General features: G+C 44.9%; 2 protein-coding genes and 1 non-coding gene across 3 annotated transcripts; 2 read left to right on the forward strand and 1 right to left on the reverse strand.

The window, feature by feature from the left end:
• Window positions 1-68: 68 nt before the first annotated feature.
• On the reverse strand, window positions 69-5661 carry LOC103704195 (uncharacterized protein At2g37660, chloroplastic). The gene is made up of 7 exons (XM_008787383.4): window positions 5500-5661; window positions 3383-3654; window positions 3257-3293; window positions 3077-3174; window positions 1688-1749; window positions 662-785; window positions 69-354 (listed from the first exon to the last, which is right to left on the reverse strand). The coding sequence occupies exons 1-7, from the start codon at window positions 5552-5554 to the stop codon at window positions 235-237; spliced, it is 768 nt and encodes a 255-aa protein (XP_008785605.3). The 5' UTR covers window positions 5555-5661; the 3' UTR covers window positions 69-234.
• Window positions 4652-4723, forward strand: TRNAD-GUC (transfer RNA aspartic acid (anticodon GUC)). The gene has a single exon. It is a non-coding gene; the product is annotated as a tRNA-Asp (tRNA).
• Window positions 5662-14258: 8597 nt separating the features above from the next.
• LOC103704162 (FtsJ-like methyltransferase family protein) lies at window positions 14259-17800 on the forward strand. Its single transcript, XM_008787349.4, has 6 exons — window positions 14259-14463; window positions 14560-14646; window positions 14943-15005; window positions 15117-15218; window positions 16953-17211; window positions 17325-17800. The coding sequence occupies exons 1-6, from the start codon at window positions 14386-14388 to the stop codon at window positions 17432-17434; spliced, it is 699 nt and encodes a 232-aa protein (XP_008785571.2). The 5' UTR covers window positions 14259-14385; the 3' UTR covers window positions 17435-17800.
• The last annotated feature ends 103 nt before the right edge of the window (window positions 17801-17903 follow it).

Raw genomic sequence — 17903 nt, forward strand, 5'->3', positions numbered from 1 at the left:
GAACGATGGCTGTAGCATCCAGAAACTCATGAGCACCAAATTTCAAAACAAACTTCCATAAGAACTGATTTTTGAGTGAACCACAGCATATAAACCATTATTTTATTTCGACTGAACCACAACATATAAGCCATTATTTTTAATTCTCTTCTTAGTCTGTCATCAAGTTCTTCAGCTTAAAGCTACACCAACGAATAATTAAGGGTCCATTAATGGAGCCTCATCATTGGCTATTCAGAAACGAGCACCGGTTTGGGCAAAGAGCGCCCCGAAGTCTTTTGTTGGTGTACCCACATTCTCTGGCTTTGACGCCAGATCAAATGCCTTGAACTTTGCCTCCTGATATTGCAGAGCCTGTCAATCACAGAAAGCAATCCTTAAATAATTGGTTTACATTTTTGTAGAAGAATTTGCAGTTATGCTAAATGGTAGCAAATGATATTGCCATATTCTTAAAAAAGAAAAACAAATCACTTGTACTTTGCCGTGAGTTTGTGGCCATGATACATAAACATGGTGCCTGCTGGAACTGTCCTAATTCAAGTCTAATGATCAGCAGGCAGAATATGCTTGTCAGCAACTAACATATGCTTTACTGGTTGCAATTCTAATTCTTATATTTCACAAATCAAACCAACAAAGTTGCTCAACTAAGCCGTACCTGAATGCAAGCTTCTGCAACATCAGCCCTAGGTATCGTCCTAGTTTCTGTCTGGAGAAGCTCATCATCTTTTCCCACAAGCAACTCTCGCTGGCCCCCATCTTTATCTTGCAATCCTCCAGCTCTGGTCAGGAATATGATAGGTCAATACATGATCCCATAACTGGGCATGTATGATGTTACACTTGAAATGTTTAATTGCAGTTTGATGCACAAAGATGAAATATTAATCTTCTGGTGAGTAGAATCAGCAGTTGGTTGTTCATTTAAAAGGTTATCATGATACAGTTATGCTTGCTTTAGAAATTTGGAAGTTTTTATGATGAAAGTGTCACACAAAGAGCCCATGATCTATGACTAGTTTGGCTCCTGTTATAACCTGATTGTCTGGCAATAAAAAAATGCCACCCCCTGCTTTCCAGGTTCAAAGAAAGAAAAGGTAATGGAAAAAAAAAGAGAGCATTGTCATATGCAAGTGCACCTGATGCTCTGGTTTAAGCAAGAATTCTTAAAACTGATGGTTTTTTCTAGTTAAAACTTTTATAAGTAGAGAACAGAACAAAGAATTTGCATCTTCAAAATGGCATCACCTGACTGCTAAAGGTGTAAAGGCAACCATAGGTTCTGAATTTCAGGTGTTAAACTCATACTTTGATTTTGGAAAAGAAGGTTATGGGTCAGAAATATATATGCTTTCACTAAAATTATACTAAACTTGTGTATAAGAAAGAAATGATTGGTTTTGTCTGTGAAGCCCATTCTCTAATTTCTGAAGAAAATGCGAGCAAGCAACATACATATACATAAACATACACATATATGCATACATTCATCTATATTTATGTGTAATATGTATATCCAACAAAAACCCGATATCCAACTTACTTAGGACGAAGTACAACCAGTGAAATGGAAAGTCATATATATGAACATTAAAACAATATATATAAAATGACCAGAAGTTATCACCCAAAAAACTAATGCAGTATACTTTGATTTTTGATAATATATTATCAAAAGCCAAACCTTATAATTGTGTATGGAATTCCAGAGTCTGCTAAGTATTGCTCTGCCTTTCGTTTCCACACCTGTAATTCTTCAAACATCACCATTATCAGGACTTAACATTTGTGAAGCAAACATTGAATTCAAATCAAGATTACGAAGGTCATTCCTACTAGACCTTAGAGGTTATGAACTATATATTCAGAAGATTCTTATGGGCACCATTACGATAATTTGGATTTGAGAAAAGCAGCCATACTAATTACTGTGGACATTACAGTATTATCTAAAACTTACTGCAATAACTGGAAAGCTAGAGATATTAAATTTAAGTGACAGTTAAAAGAGGAATGCTTCACAGCTTCACCAGATCCAAATTGGAAAGACCAGACACTAAAGAAAGGCCCCCTGTAGTACAACGTAAAGTGCTAATTTTACCATGTGCCGCTGCCCAACGAAATTATTCCCCATCGAGCAAGTGCATATGAGTAAACAATCTGCTTAGTTGTTGCAAGAAGACAAAACAACGTCATTCTAAGGGTCAATTGCTCCAAGTTGAATGCTTCTTAGTATTTGGAGGCACCAACTGAGAAATATGTCAGTGAACAAATCTTAGATGCTTGGTTTTCAGTGCTAACACGGGTACCATGCAAGCTGGTGGACTGAAAGAAGCATAGAATGCTTAAAAAGCAATGACACTACCTTTTTTATCATAGTGACACTTTATTGAATGAGTGTTCTGGGATTTAAGTGATTGAAGGAACTTCTGGTATAAGAACTGGTGGCATTTCCATGTCATTTTGGATATTTCATATTAAAACATAATTATTGCATAACTTGGCAATTGATGAAGTCCTTTGGGACTTCATCTGAAGGTGGAGATTGAACCAAAGCTATTTGGCAATTTCTGAAGATGGAGATTCACGCAGATATGCAAAGAACAAACTAAGATGCAAACTACATAAAAGTCAAATGTTCTTCTCTTAAGTTTGTTGAAATCGCATCCTTTAACTATACCATCAACCCAACAAAATTTTGACAATAGATCCCTTAGATTCATACACATTCCAGTGAGGGCAGTAAACATAATAAACGGCTTGTTAGTAATCACTGGAGTATCTGCGATGGTGATGAAATATTGTGCATCCACGATGAAAATGTTTTGTTCAACGCTAATACAGGTTTAGTCAAGCATCAAATCTCACAAGATAGCTTGCAATTCAAGGGCAAAAAGAAAGACATGGCACCAAACACGAACTGTCAACTGACCCAACAACTATCAACAAGGAGACCAAAAACAGAAGTTAGAGAAGAAGGAAAAGCAAAAGGAGAAACATAAACATCTAACCATAACCACCTAAGAAAATATAAAAAAGAATACAACTACAAAATTGAAATCCAACCACTTACCAGTATATTTCCATTTCCAAGGCTGTTCAAGGGATGATTAGGGTTTGTTCCGCCCATAGACCCAACCAAAACTATATGCTTCACCCCAACAGCCTTGGCTGTACAAGAGGGTGACAATGTTTAACTAAGCATATAGTAATTCAAAATTGGATGAATGAGTTAGATAATAGCGAGACTTACCAGCATCAATCTGATTCTTCTGACCAATCCAATCAACCTAACATACCAAACATTCAGCCCATGAGTAAAAGGGAAAAGGTTTAGTAGAAGTACTGGCTTGCAAGAAAATCAACAACTGACTTATACCTGCTCAGGATATAGTCCATCTTCAAAATAGAACTCAGGGCGTCCACCTTTGGATGGGTCTAACCCTGGCTTCATTTTTGGAACAGCACTCGTGAGAATGATCAGAGCATCAATTCCCTGTACAGCAGGAACAATACTTGCAGCATCCCTTATATCAGCTACAAAAATGTCATCAGCTCCTCCAATTTTTTCTTTGCTTTGCTGAGTCCTAACTAGGCCCCTCACAATGAACTGATCTGTTCTCTCCTTCAATTTTTTATAAACAATTTGACCTGAAATTGAATCAAGAGGGGGAAAAATCAAAGAATGATATAGTAACAATTTTATTTTCAGATAGAAGAACAGAAGGTAAACCATCCAATACTCTATCTGCTACTGAAAATCTAGGGATATTTTCCTTTTTATTTTAAGAATAGGAGAGGCTAATCCCCCACTTTCTACCCTATACCCACCCTATCTGTTGAGAGCAACTCTAACTGGAAACAAAACCCGATCCCCTTGGTGATACCATCAGAGCAAGCGCTCAGTGGTCTGAAAATCCAACCACCAAAACCTTCATTTTTGCAATTTTCTCCATCATAATTGCTGGCTACAAATAACATGGCATCACCTGGAAGCACTTTAATGATGGTATAAAATGCAAACTGATGATGATTGCAGCAGGCCTTCAATAAGAGTCATAAGGTAATCGTATTATTTGACAACAAGTGACACGATTTAAACATATGCAGGTTCCCTTGGGACCAAAGCTTCACTAAAGCCTGAGTTTTGGATACCAGTTACAGGCATGAGGGCAAATTCACATAGACGCGCATATAAGCACTTTAATATTTGGCAAAAATCGATCTTTCTTTCTCGTACAAAATCTGGTAATAAACTTTATTAGCGAGAACATACGTGGAACGCCATATTTAACTAGCAGTGAACCATTTTGATTTTATGACTTCATTGCCGTCTAGCAATCAGCTGGATCTGATAATTCTATCAGCATGCTTAACAAATCTGATATCATTACAGTGGCCAGGTTTGTAGATCACCTTTTATATGCATGCACAGAGTGATTACTTCCAGGTTCTTACCAAGAGAACCAGTCAAATTCACCAACTTCGAACCTATGTGATTTCCATATATCATAACAGACTCCCCAGTCCCAAAAAAGCTCAGACTTACCTGCATCTCTTTTGTAGCGCTATCATCATGTCATCCAAAAGGACAAGCATCGCGCAAGCACTTACTAAAGTGTCATCGCGACCGTATTCATCCCATAATGTCGTTGTAGTATAGTGGTGAGTATTCCCGCCTGTCACGCGGGTGACCCGGGTTCGATCCCCGGCAACGGCGAAACATGGTTTCTTTCTTTTTCTTTAAATAAATCTTTCGGCAGGGGAAATAAATTTGCTTTATTTTTTTAACTAAGTTAAAAAAAAAAATCTTTTGTGGAACGCATCTCCGTTCTCAAATTTTCTTTATGGAACCCTAATATCATTTTCTTCTAAAACAAAGATGCATAGCTCGCATCTCCGTTCTCAAATTTTCTTTATGGAACCCTAATATCATTTTTTTCTAAAACAAAGATGCCATCTTATAAGCATCAAATCATGACACAAACGATTTTGGTGAATTCATCTTAATTGACACTAGAAATCCACGAGACGCTCAAAAAAAAAAGAGAGAACCCTCGATCGAGATAGAACACGAATAGGTAGTTTTCTTTCTTTAAATAAATCTTTCTGCGGGAAATAAATTTGCTTTATTTTTTTCAAACTAAGTAAAAAAAAAAAAAATCTTTTGAGGAACAATAGCTCGCATCTCCGGTCTCAAATGTTCTTTATGGAACCCTAATATCAAATTTTTCTAAAACAAAGATGCATAGCTCGCATCTCCGTTCTCAAATTTTCTTTGTGGAACTCTAATATCATTTTTTTCTAAACAAAGATGCCATCTTATAAACATCAAATAATCCCTGAAACACAAATGATTTTGGTGAATTCATCTTAATTAACACTAGAAATCCACGAGACGCTCAAAACAAAGAGAGAGCCCTCGATGGAGATAGAACGCGAATAGGTAGTTTGATTCGGGAAAAGAAAAGAAACAGGATCGGGAGCGGGGGTCACCTGTTCTACCTCCGGCGCCGGTGACGAGAACTGTGCTCCGGGGGGCCTCCGCCATGGCCGTCGCTGTGAGAGAGAGAGAGAGAGAGAGAGAGAGAGAGAGAGAGAGATGGACTGGAGCCGGGGTAGGGGAGGAGGGAAGAAGACCGTTTGGATTTCTCCAGAAGGTCTCGGGCAGCCTGGACACGGGAGGGAGTTATTGGAACACGTGTCGGCATCGTAGCCATCGGTAGTTCGACGACGGCACGCCTGGAAGTTTAGCCTATGACCCATCGGCCATCGCCATCCTAGTTTGATTTTGGCCGAATCAAATTGGTTGCCTGCACCCTCGTGTACGGGCAGTCAGTTACCGTGTATAAAAACAATTTAAGCGCGTGGGCCTTTTTGGCAGCGGATGCAATTTGGATTAGAAACCATCATGCCCGATATAAGGTTGGGAAATGGTTGAGCCAAACACCATCCAAACCTGACCCTAATCTAACCTGAAACCCAATCTATCCAGGTCCTAACCCGATCCAACTTTATACTAAATAAGCTTATGAGAGATCTGCACGTTCTATTTCATTTATATGTTCAATCTTGTTAAATTATTTAATTGCATGAGTACATCCAAATATGATCCAACCAAAATAATACTAACCTAAAAACAATACTAAGATCTTTTTTCGATCACGAATTACCAGTATAACATATTTAACTAGATTAGTGTGACCCAAAACTCAACACTGATGCTGTTCAAAACAAACTTAGCTTGAGAAAATGAAGGGTTAGGTAGGGTTGGAGAGATCAATACAAAAGTTGGCTTGAGTTAGGATTAGCCCTCGACCTAACCTAACTTGTCCCAGCAGTGGCACTATATTTTATGCTCCATCCGGCTAATATGAGCGGCATCAGGATTATGGCGATGAACAAGGGTAACTTAGATTCTCATTAATCTCGAATTACATGCATTACGTTAAGTTCTGCGAATAAATACAATCCAAATTCTACCAAGTTTAAAGGTAGAGAAGGATAAACGTAGAAATTTCCATAATGAAGTCTCACATCATGCTTAATCAATCAGCAGATAATGATATGCACAACCTTTTCTGTAGCTGCCATAACCTAGTTATACTCGATGTCCTTTCGTTTCTTTTTTTGCTTTTTTTTCTTTTGTTTCTTTTAAAGTGGGACAGGCGGAGACCCAAGTAATCATACCCAACGTCATGTTCAACTAAGAAACAGTTACAAAAATCTCACATAAAGAAAAGAAACCCAAAAATCAAAATAAAAAAACTAAAACAGAAGAAGTAGACGAAATAGCAAAGCCAATTATAAGCCATCCACCTGAGTGGTCTAAATTGTGGATTGCATTCTAAATTCTTTACGAGCAGAAGTAGAACAAAATTCAAACTTCTTAGTAGTCTCGAAAGCATAGATCAGTTCAGAACATTACCTGGTCATTCATTCAAAAGACGTTTATTAGTGGTAATGTGATGCACACTCTAAAGTGTTTGCAAGATTTTTTTTGATTAGGTATTTTTAGCACTGTGCATCAATTTGTGTGAAAACAAACTGCTATTTTAATGGGCAGAAAAGGTTTAATTCAGATCCCTTCAATTTTTCTTTGTCAAGATTACAGCCTGGTTAGGAGAAATTAAGCCTTGCACGCTTCGAACTTTATTATATACTCTCTTAAATATTATAGGCGTCGCACCTTATCCTTACCACGAGGCAGGGACCGTCCTATCAGTCATATCAAGCGAAAAATAAACCATCGTGATTGGAAAATTTGGCCTTGTCCAGTCTAATCCAAATTGGAGTGGATCCTGCTCGTATTCTACCAGCCTGCCCGGACCGAACCGAACAAACTTTATTATTATTATTTTTTTTTAATACATCGGCCAGTCACACCCAACGAGCGTGAAAAAGTTAGAAAACATTATTATTTTTTCAAATTGGTTTAGAACTATGAATTTGTTTGGTTCAAAAAAATTTTAATTAAATTTTTTAAAACTGATATTTAAATATATAATATTTTAAAAATATTTTTTTGTATATTTGATTGATAAAAAAAATTGTCATATTCAAAAGTAATTTACGTTTGAGATCAATTTTTTTTAAAAATAGAAAATATTTAATATATATTTAATAAAAAAATATTTTATTCTATCTAAAAATATTTTTGAAAAAAATTAATTTTCATTTTTTATATTTCGGATGTATTTTTTTCGCATAAAATAAAAAAAATTATTTTTATAAAATAATTTTTTTTTATTTTTTAAAAAATAATCATATATATATATATATATATATCGGAATTTTTCTCTCCATTTTCCACGAAACGAAGGAGTCCTATATTATTTTTCGAACCAATCTCGGTTTCAATTCAAGTTTATTTGATCAAGAGGTGAGACCAGGCGTTGTAGCCGGATTGGGGGGTGGGGGCTCTGTTCGAACGCCCCGGCTGCGTGATGGTGCCATCCGGCCGGGTCGACGCTGGGAAGGCGGAGGCGGTGGACCAGGGGGAGAAGCCGTCGCGGCCTCAACCGACTGGTCGGTCGTGGGCGGATGTGACGAAAGGAACGGCGAGACCGCCGCCGCCGCTCTGGACAGACCACAAAATCTCTGAAGCTGATCTGGAGGCGCTGAAGATGCGTTTCACGGACGTGGTGGAGATACCGCCGGAGGAGGGGGAGCTGGCAAGGGCGGCGTGGAGGGATACTGCAGTCATCGTTCGGAGTGTAGGTCGCCGGGTGCCAGCGGAGTGGATCTGCCGGGAGTTGCGAAGGGTTGGGAAGCTGGATTACGATGTCGAGGCCTTCGTGATGTCGAGCGAGACCTTCTCCTTCCGCTTCCGGACGAAGACGCATCGGGAAGCCGCCATGGATGCCGGGCCGTGGCTGGTGGCTGGCCAGCTTTTAGCCATGGAGAGGTGGCGACCTAACTTTGTCCCGGATGATATGAATCTCCATCGGCTCATTGTCTGGCTGAGGCTTCCTAACCTGCCATTGGAATACTGGTCGAAGAGCTTGATCTGGAACATCGCTGTGAAGGCCGCCCGCCCTCTGGCACTGGACAAAACCACTGATCTTGGCCGGAAGACTGGCTTCGCACGAGTCAAGGTGGAACTGGATGCCCGGGAGCCGATCCGACCGGGGACTTTCATCCGGATTGGCACCGACCTGCACTGGCAACTCTTCAGGTTTGAAAACCTCCCGAGTTTCTGCTACAGGTGTGCCCGCCTCGGTCATGGTGAGGAGGCTTGCCCGCTTCCTCCAACTCCGATGGCGACTGCAACTGCAACTGCCCAGCAGGCTCCGTCACCGGAGACAGGGGAGAGGAATGAGGGGGAGAAGACGGGCCTACCATCTGGGAATAGGAACCTGGTTGGCCCCTGGCTATCGACATCTAAGATCCGGAAACCGTGGGCGAGCAAGCCGGCGGCGAAGAAGATGACTGAGTCTAAAGGGGAGACATCACAGGTACGCCATCCACCTGAGCCGGGGCTAGGTTCTCCGTGTGTGGTGGTGCGCTCTCCCGTGTCACCGGCGGATACGGAGGGGTGGCAAAAGCCTACCAAAGTGGCCAGACAGAGGTTGCCGGCGAAGGGGGAGGCGAGTAGCTCCGTAGCCATGAACGGTGAGTTTCCCCTTCTCGGAGTGGCGACCGGGTTGACCGAGTTAACTCGGAACTCGGTTGGGGGAACGGGCCAGAAGGTTGGCCCGGATGAGTTGGTCCACCAGGCGGACCATGGATCGACTAAAGGGCTGGGTCAAAGCCCAATGAAACGGGCCAGGAGCCCATCTAAGCCTAGCCCAGCGGTGGGGGCGGGGAATCCGGTGAATGGGCCGGCCCATTGTCTGCCCAGAATCACGTCGTCCCCTTCTTTCGACGGTCTGGCGAATCGCCGGAGGGAGGAAGGAAGGAGACACTTCCGGAGTGCCTCCTTACCTCCGGTGAGGGCTCCCAATCGTCAGAAGCCGGCCGGAGCTTTACTCAGGGGGGTCGATGGCTCCTCAATGGTGCTGCGGTCGACCTCTCCACGGGCGGACGGCACGGCAGTGGATGGGACGGAGCTGGCGGATGGGATGCGGCCGGCGACGACGATGGAGGCTGAAGCTCGTGAGCAGGTAACCTTGGTATCGCTTCCTTCCTCCTCCTCCTTGGATGCTCAGAGCACTGTTCTGTGTCGGATGGTGCCGACGAGTGGGGGACTGTCGACGCCGGCGACTGTAGCAATTGATGGCGAGCCGGGTCAATCCACGGGTGGTAAGCTGGAGGAAGTCCCTGTGGTGGAGTTGGGCAAGGAGAAGGGGGTCCTGAGGTTCCCGGTGGAGGTCTCTGTCAATGGCTCTCCCAGCCCGTCGACCACTGTATCACTCCTACCTGGGAGAATTCCTCCAGCAGAATTGGGCAGCCCGAGAACAGTGGGTTGTGCAACTTTGCCAGCAGGGGCGGTGGTGACAAGGGGAGTGCCAGGGGGATCCCAACAGGGGTCTCCTATTTTGGATCATGGGAGGGTTGTAGATTTGTTGAAGGCTTCAATCCAGGAAGGCGCCTTGGCTCCTGGAGTGGGGAAGATGAATTAATTTTTAATGAAGGTTTTAGCTTGGAATTGTAGGGGGGCGGCCAAGCCATCCTTTTCCTCCTCATTCAAGAGGTTAGTTCAGCTTCATGATCCAGAGATTTGCCTTCTTTGTGAAACACGGGTTTCCGGTGACGGATTGCAGCGTGTACAGCGGCGATTGGCACGTGACTGGGAAGTCTTAGCAGTGGAATCCCGGGGTCTATCTGGAGGTATCCTGATGTTGTGGAAGCGGGGTATAGGCACAGTGGATGTGTTTTGTAATTGCTCTCAACTGATTGTCATGGTTATTTCAGAACCAAATGAACCCCCGTGGGTGTTATGCGGGGTTTATGCTAGCACCGACTATCGGGTAAGGAGAACCCTGTGGAGAGATTTGACTAGTTTGTTGACACAGGGAGTACCGACCATGGTGGTAGGTGATTTTAACTGCATCTTAGGCCCAGCTGAGAAGAGAGGAGGCCGACCATACTCTGATTCGGTGGATAGGAGGGAGTTCCGGGAGTTTCTGGGGAGGAATGGGCTGGTGGACCTGGGCTTCTTTGGACCTCGATTTACTTGGTGCAACAATCAATCTGGGCAAGCTAGAGTGTGGGAGCGGATAGACAGGGGCATTGCATCCCCAGACTGGATCCAGCATTTTCCAGCCTACCAGGTCAGTCATCTAGCTCGGATTGCTTCTGACCATTGTCCTCTTCTGATATCGACATTGTCGGGATCTGTGCATCATAGCCCCTTCCGCTTTGAAAAGCTGTGGTTGTCATATCCCCAGTCTTGGAAAATAGTTAGGGAGGCGTGGAGGGTGCCAGTACGAGGTGACGCCATGCAGAGGGTGTCACGCAGGTTGGGGCTCACTAAACGCCGTCTTCGGCGTTGGAACCGGGAGACCGTTGGCAATGTCTTCCGGAGGTTAGAGGAGGTGGAGGCAGTGATATCGGATGCCCAGGTACGGGAGGATCGAGGTGAGGTGCTTACGGAGGCCGATCTGGCAGACCTGCGGCGATCACTAGTCTCTCATCATTCCTTATTGCGTCAGCAGGAGATTTTTTGGAGACAGAAGTCCAGAATTCAGTGGGTGAAGGATGGTGACCGGAACACTAGCTTTTTTCACCGATCGACAGTTATCAAAAGGCAGAGGAATATGATCCGCTCCTTGAGGGTTGGGGTGGGCCACCGTGTGGAGGAGGACTCGGCTGTTAGGCAGTGCTTATTTGAGTTCTTTAGGTCGAGATGGACTGAGGATGGGGGGATACTTGAGACTGGAGTTCTCCCGCGGTCGGAGTTCAGAGTGGAGGAGTCAGAGAATACAGCATTGATTCAGCCAGTGACGGAGTTGGAGGTGCAGGAGGCAGTTTGGGGTCTTGCAGAGGATAAGGCCCCTGGACCGGATGGTTTCCCTCCATTCTTTTTCCGTAGATATTGGTGCATTATTCGGGAGGCAGTGGTGGCGGCAGTACAGCTTTACTTCAGCCGAGCTGGCATGGCAGATGATTGGAAGGCCACCTTCATCACTTTGATACCGAAGCGTCCCGATGCTTCGGAACCGAGTCATTACAGACCCATTAGTTTATGCACCACTTTGTATAAGGTGGTGGCGAGGATCATGGTGGGGAGGATGAGGTACCTTATGCCACGTATCATTAGTCAGGAGCAGGGAGCCTTTGTGGGAGGGAGGAGCATCTCAGACAACATTTTGCTGGCCCAGGAGATGATGGGGGATCTACAGCGAGCCTCGAGGAGGCAATGCTTGATGGCAGTGAAATTAGATATGGAGCGTAACTATGACCGGATCCGGTGGGACTTCCTACGGCGGGCACTAGAGAGTTTTGGGTTCCACCAGGTTTGGATTGATTAGATTTTAGGATGTGTGCATGGGCCTAGCTTCTCCATTTTGGTCAACGGCACACCATCGCCCTTCTTTCGTGCCACCATGGGGCTACGTCAGGGATGTCCTCTGTCCCCGTTTTTATTTATTATTTGCTCTGATGTGCTCTCCGGAGCTTTGCATGCTGCTTGTGGGAATCGGGAGCTGGTACCCTACTGTCCAGCCCCGGGTTCCCAACCTATCTCTCACTTACTATTTGCAGATGACTGCCTTCTACTTGCTAGGGCGAGGGTGTCAGACGCCAGAGCCCTCCAGGGCGTGTTAGCAGAGTATTGTGTGATGTCTGGGCAGAGGGTCAACCTACAAAAGTCCACCATCTTCTTCAGCCCTAGCACTGTGGGGAGGGTGCGCCGGGAGATCAGGGCGACATTGGGGATACAGGAGCAGATAGGGGCTCTGGTGTATCTTGGGGTTCCCATTACAAGGAGGAGATTACGGGTGGCAGAGTGCTCTACCCTACTGGAGAGGGTGCGGAGCAGATTACAGGGATGGAGGGCATCTTCACTTTCCATGATGGGGAGATTGACGTTGATCAGGTCAGTTCTATGTTCCATGCCTCTTTATCTGATGGCTCATACAGTAGTGCCGAAGACTGTGCTGATGGGGATTGAGCGACTCATGCGGAGCTTTCTTTGGGGCTCCTATGGGGGGGCATGGGATACATTTGGTGGCCTGGGAGAGGGTGTGTCTACCACTGCGGGAGGGTGGGCTGGGGGTGCAATCACCCCTGGTGCGACGTGAGGCCCTCTTGGCACGGAGGGCGGCACAGTTTGTCTTGGAGCCGCATGGTTACTGGAGCCAGGTTATGATAGCCAGGTACGGCCGAGCGGGCCTCGAGGGCCAGGGGACAGCCCGGCGGAGGAGATCCTTCATGTGGCGAGAGATTGAGAGGCATGTGCCTATGGCCCTGGCGCATTCGAGGTGGCTGATCGGTGACGGACGGAGTATTGATGTAATGGCGGACCCATGGGTGGATGCACTTCCCTTGAGACTATGGCCGACGACTCTCAGCACTGAGGCGGGGGAGGGTCTCCGAGTTTCCGATCTGCTCCGACCAGGAGGGGCCGAGTGGGATAGCGACAGGCTGGGCGAGCTGTTTGGAGAGCATCTAGTAGAGCGGGTTTGGTCGATTCCCCTTCCGGGGTCTGGAGGTCCAGATGTCAGAGTCTGGAGCACCACCAGTAGAGCGAGTATTGGGGTCGGTGATGTTGCCCGGATTGTTCAGCCAGGTACACAGCCGGGGCTAGACTGTGGCTGGGTGTGGAGGTTTGGGCTACACCAGAGGGTTGCTCTCTTCCTCTGGAAGGTGGCCTGGGCGCGATTGCCGACATGCACAGAGCTGTGTAGATGCGGTATGGGCCTTTCCCCCTCATGCCTGGACTGTGGAGTGGATGAGTCGGTGGATCATGTTCTATTCCACTGCGTATGGGCGAGAGGTGTTTGGAGCCTGACTGGGATCCCGGAGGATACCTGGAGGAGTAGGGAGGTTTATTTGGAGGAGGTTCGGCTTTGGGCCGGTTCTGCTCGGATGCGGGGATTGGCTATTAGGGCGTCCTGCACAGCGTATTAGATATGGTTAGCCAGGAACGCCCGGGTGTTTGGTGAGCGTCGGCTGTCCCTACGGTTCGTGATGGAGCGGGCCTGTTCTCAGGCGACAGAGATGATCCAGGCAGAGCCAGCTCATAGACCTTTGATAGCTCGGGACATCTGGGGATCCCACAGTGCTTCGGCAGCTCCACATAGGGTATTCTTTACCTGGGAGCCCCCACCCCCGAGTTTCCTCAAGGTCAATTTTGATGGCTCTGTCTTGGACGGTGGTAGGAGGGGAGGGGCCGGTTTTGTTGTTAGGGGCCCGACGTCGGATGTGGTGGCAGCAGGGGGCCGTCAGATTTTTGATACTTCGGTCCCAGGGGCAGAGTTGCGAGCGACCTGGATGGGCTTGTCCTATGTGCAGCGTGTACTTCGAGCGAGTTCGGTTCTTCTGGAGGGCGACTCGGCTACGGTGATTAGCTGGATTCGCAGGGGCCCGGTTGGTCACGGAGATGCCCATCCTCTGCTTCGTGACATTTGGATGATGGTGAGAGAGGATGTTACGCTACAGGCTATGCATGTATATCGTGAGGCCAATGGGGCGGCCGATTGAGTGGCCGCGTTTGTTGCGAGCCACTCTGGAGGCACCCTATGGGCTGGGGAGAGAGAGATGCCCGGAGCACTTCGGGACATTTTGTATTCTGACTCTTTAGGGTGTATTCGTACCCGTGATGTATGAAATGCCCGTTTAAACAAAAAAAAAAAAAAAAAAAAAAAGGGTTCTAAACCCGGTCTAGGGTTTTAGCGGTCGATAGGCCGCGAAAGGGGCCTCGCTCTGCGCTGAGACCTCCTCCAAGGCCAATAACCCACCCGGCAATTGGAGGCGGAGCTAAGGAAATCGGAAGATATGAGCGGTGTGGGTGCGCCGGATTTCTTCTACAGAGAGGCTCAGCGCCTCGGCTACGTCGCCCGTTCCGCATTCAAGGTTCCACCTTTTTCTTTTTCCTTTTCCTTTTTTTTTGGCTTTTTTTAGCATTTCCTTCGATTACAATCCAATAATAACATCGTTATTTTGCGGCAGCTTCTCCAGATGCAGAAGCAGCACAAACTGATTACTCCGGGGGCTTTCGTCCTCGATCTTGGATGTGCTCCTGGTGCTTGGCTTCAGGTAAAGCTATCTCCCTTTTTTTTAACCCTTCAACTTTCTGTAAAAATTTTAGACAATTCTTTTTTTTTGGTGATCTTTTTAGCATTTTGTTTAAGATAAATGAACAAAAAAGTAACTTTTTTTACTTTTTCTCATATCAATCTTTTTGTTTTAATTCAAATTGGTTGATTTTTGTACGTTCTACATGTTTTCTTTTTTAATAGACTGCTGCTTAGGCTGTTTCCTGGTTCCGAATTTTTACGGTAGCTGCTGTCTCTTCTGGGATTTTCTTTTGATAGTTGTTGTGTTATGTTTAGGTGGCTTGCCAGAGCTTGGGTCCACTGGAGAAAGGTGGGGTGGTGGTGGGTATTGATCTGAAGGTCAGTCATGGCTACTTAGTCTAATCGAGGAATTCACTGAGAGAGTCAATTAGATTGCCTTTTGTGTTCTTTTGGGTTGTTGTGATAGTGGTTTCATTGGTTGCAGAGCAGAAGGTAAAGGTTCCTTCTTCTCACTGTGACTCGAGGGTGAGAACAGTTTGTGCTGATGTGATGAATCTTTTGAAGAATCAAGTTAGGGCAATGTCTCCTCAGGTTTTATCTCATTCTTGCTCATGACCTTAAGTGTAATTTTAATTTTATAATTTGTCAATTTCTTATCTTCCTACTATCAAACTGTTGAACTTTACACTTCAAGTGCTCGGGATATTCGTGCTTATTTATGTAAGAAACATGACTGCTCTGAATAGTTTGTTAAGCTAGTAAGTATGACTGAACTATTACATTGCCAAAACCACCATGGCATATAGTTAACAACTCACAAGGTTAATGGAGCATGTTACTTGTTCGGCATGTTGTAGCATATGAAATGCAAGATGTGAGAGAAGCTTCTAATATTCTTTTTAGTTTTCGTGTGTTGGTAGGTGGTAGTCATTCGGTGAGGCAGTTACTTATTCTGCAAAGACAAGTGTTTGCCGATTGTCTTGATTAAACATGAGAGAGCAAGGCAACTTAGGCAGAACATGCAATAGGCTGCCTCCTAGCTCTTTGTTGTTTCTGTTCTTTTCCACTTTGTGAATTATACCTCTATGAACTACTTCTTGGTGATATGTTTTTTCTTTTCATCACTTTATTAGGGTTTAGCTGGGTAATGTGATTATCATGCTCCTTGTACTCTACTTTGCACCACTTTTCTCCAATGGACTTCTCGTGGTACCTTCACTTTGGGAGTCTCTAAACTCTTGTTGATTATGACGCAAATAATTTCAAACCTATGAAGGATAAAGGATGTAACAATGTAGGGAGGGCTTATACTGCCTTCCGCATCGGCAATGATGCTGGCTTTTAAAATTTTTAAGTGAGTGGTGAAAGTAATTTTTATTTGGTGATCTCATTAGGTGAGGAGACAAGGATTTTGATATCAGAACTTGCTCTACTTGCAGGATGGTTGTGGAGGGTTTAAAAGAAAGGACATGACTACAAAGGAGGGTTACTGTTGTGATATTGTCAGATTTATAAAAAATATTTTTGGAAATTAGAAATATGAATTTGGCAAAAAGAAATATTCTATGGTAGGTTGAGGAGTCGCGGCTGGCGATCGCCACCGCTCTCGCCGCTCGTCGTCACAGACCCCTCCGAGGTCATCGAGGGAGTCGCCGGCATCCGCCTCTTCGGGTCCCGAACCACGACCGGGGACCCGGGTGTCAGGCAGAGGTCCAGATTGCACGGCGGCGCCGCCGCGTCGTTCTTGGTGGGGGAGGCCTTCGGCCGCTTGGCTGCGGAGGATAGGGGCCACCCTCCCGCCCTCGGCCGCCCGTAGAGGAGCCCGCCTTTCCCTCCTACGACCGCGGCGACGTCGTCATGGTCGGCGGCGGTGACAAACAATTTAGCAAACAATTTAATTGTGTTCCGTTGCCCATCCTGCCTTTTGTCAGTCAGTTCATCTTCATCTATCTAGTCTACTAATAGACTCAAATGATGCAGTGTTGTGTGTAAGGCTCCATTCCTTCGCCTCCACGATTCTCACTGCTATAACTACTCCCATTTAAAATGAATACATCCCCTTGGTTCAGTTCTTTTTTTAAGCAGGAGAAACAAGGAAAATGCACCTTCCAAAATTGAAGGTTTTTATTATAAATGATAAAAAAAGTAATTAGATTGGAGGATCTTAGCCGCCCATGCTACTTCTCACTTGCACTGTACATGTTAGACTCTAGTACGTTATAGTCAGTGGTTGAAGCATGCAGACATGCATGCGTCTTTAGTAGTTTCTACTTTCTACCAAATTGAATCATGAATTTACAAGCATGGTTGTCCATTGTGTTTCAGGAAAGAGGATTTTCTGTAATACTGTCAGATATGTGTCCTGCAGTTTCTGGAATCACAACAAAAGATACAGCTATATCATGTGAGCTGGGGATGCGAGCACTCTCATTGGCTGTTGGCAGGGTACATCAACCTAGTTCAGCTATTAATGCAGATCTAGAGGATTATCTGAGCAGTTCTGAACCTGATGCAAATGAGGATGGTGTTCTTCGACGTGGGGGCAACCTTGTGATTAAGCTTCTCGAGAGTGAAGATATACAAGGTTATTACCCCTCCTGGAATGCAAATAGTGGTGTTATTCTGTGCATGTCGCTGTCACTGCTGCTAGTACATTGCCATCTAGATCTCACTTTATCGTTGTTCATATGGTTTCAGGATTTGGCAAATTCTGCAAACTTCGTTTCAAGAAAGTATCATGGTTAAGGCCCAAGGCAACCAGATCTTCTTCCAGAGAAATTTATTTGATATGCCAAGGTTTGCGATAGTGCCATTCAGACAGGATCATGCTGGAAAAATTGTGTTCTATTTGTAAGATGCTGGGGTCACTCAATTTTGATCTGATGACTATGATGCAGCTATCCAATACGCTGTTTCTGAATGTTTTTGATGTTGTATGCTGGAAGCTGATGCAGGGTGCTCAAACTCTTTGGATGAAATTTGAGATCTCTAAATAAGTTAAAATAGAATTAGCAAGAATAGACCAAACTGAGTAAATTCTTTGATGTAATCACTCTTTTGAGTTTGCTCAAGGCTGTATTAGATAGATGTAACTAATATCTATCCAGGATATCAGTTGTTGCTGCTGCCCTTTTAAACAAGAAACAATGATGAAAAAAAAGTTCTTTTGGCAACATTATCTGTTACTAAATGAGATGAGTTTATTGGATGCCTGACATGTACATTTTACTTAGGCGTTCGTTGTGCTTCTTTGAAGTCAACACAGTTACACCAAGG

Source organism: Phoenix dactylifera, chromosome 8 (genome assembly GCF_051530095.1).
Source record: "Phoenix dactylifera cultivar Ajwa chromosome 8, Ajwa_hap1_PhDact_Kaust_v1.1, whole genome shotgun sequence".
Taxonomy (NCBI): Eukaryota; Viridiplantae; Streptophyta; class Magnoliopsida; order Arecales; family Arecaceae; genus Phoenix; species Phoenix dactylifera.

What these genes read in the sequence shown, in the direction of transcription:
- LOC103704195 (XM_008787383.4), bottom strand. Translation starts at nt 5,554, where the DNA reads ATGGCGGAGGCCCCCCGGAGCACAGTTCTCGTCACCGGCGCCGGAGGT. An exon ending in ATGGACTATATCCTGAGCAG is followed by an intron (nt 3,294 to 3,382) that starts GTATAAGTCAGT and finishes TTGGTATGTTAG; the next exon opens with GTTGATTGGATTGGTCAGAA. An exon ending in TTGCAGAAGCTTGCATTCAG is followed by an intron (nt 355 to 661) that starts GTACGGCTTAGT and finishes TGTGATTGACAG; the next exon opens with GCTCTGCAATATCAGGAGGC.
- LOC103704162 (XM_008787349.4), top strand. Translation starts at nt 14,386, where the DNA reads ATGAGCGGTGTGGGTGCGCCGGATTTCTTCTACAGAGAGGCTCAGCGC. An exon ending in TCGCCCGTTCCGCATTCAAG is followed by an intron (nt 14,464 to 14,559) that starts GTTCCACCTTTT and finishes ATTTTGCGGCAG; the next exon opens with CTTCTCCAGATGCAGAAGCA. An exon ending in TGGTGGGTATTGATCTGAAG is followed by an intron (nt 15,006 to 15,116) that starts GTCAGTCATGGC and finishes GTTGCAGAGCAG; the next exon opens with AAGGTAAAGGTTCCTTCTTC.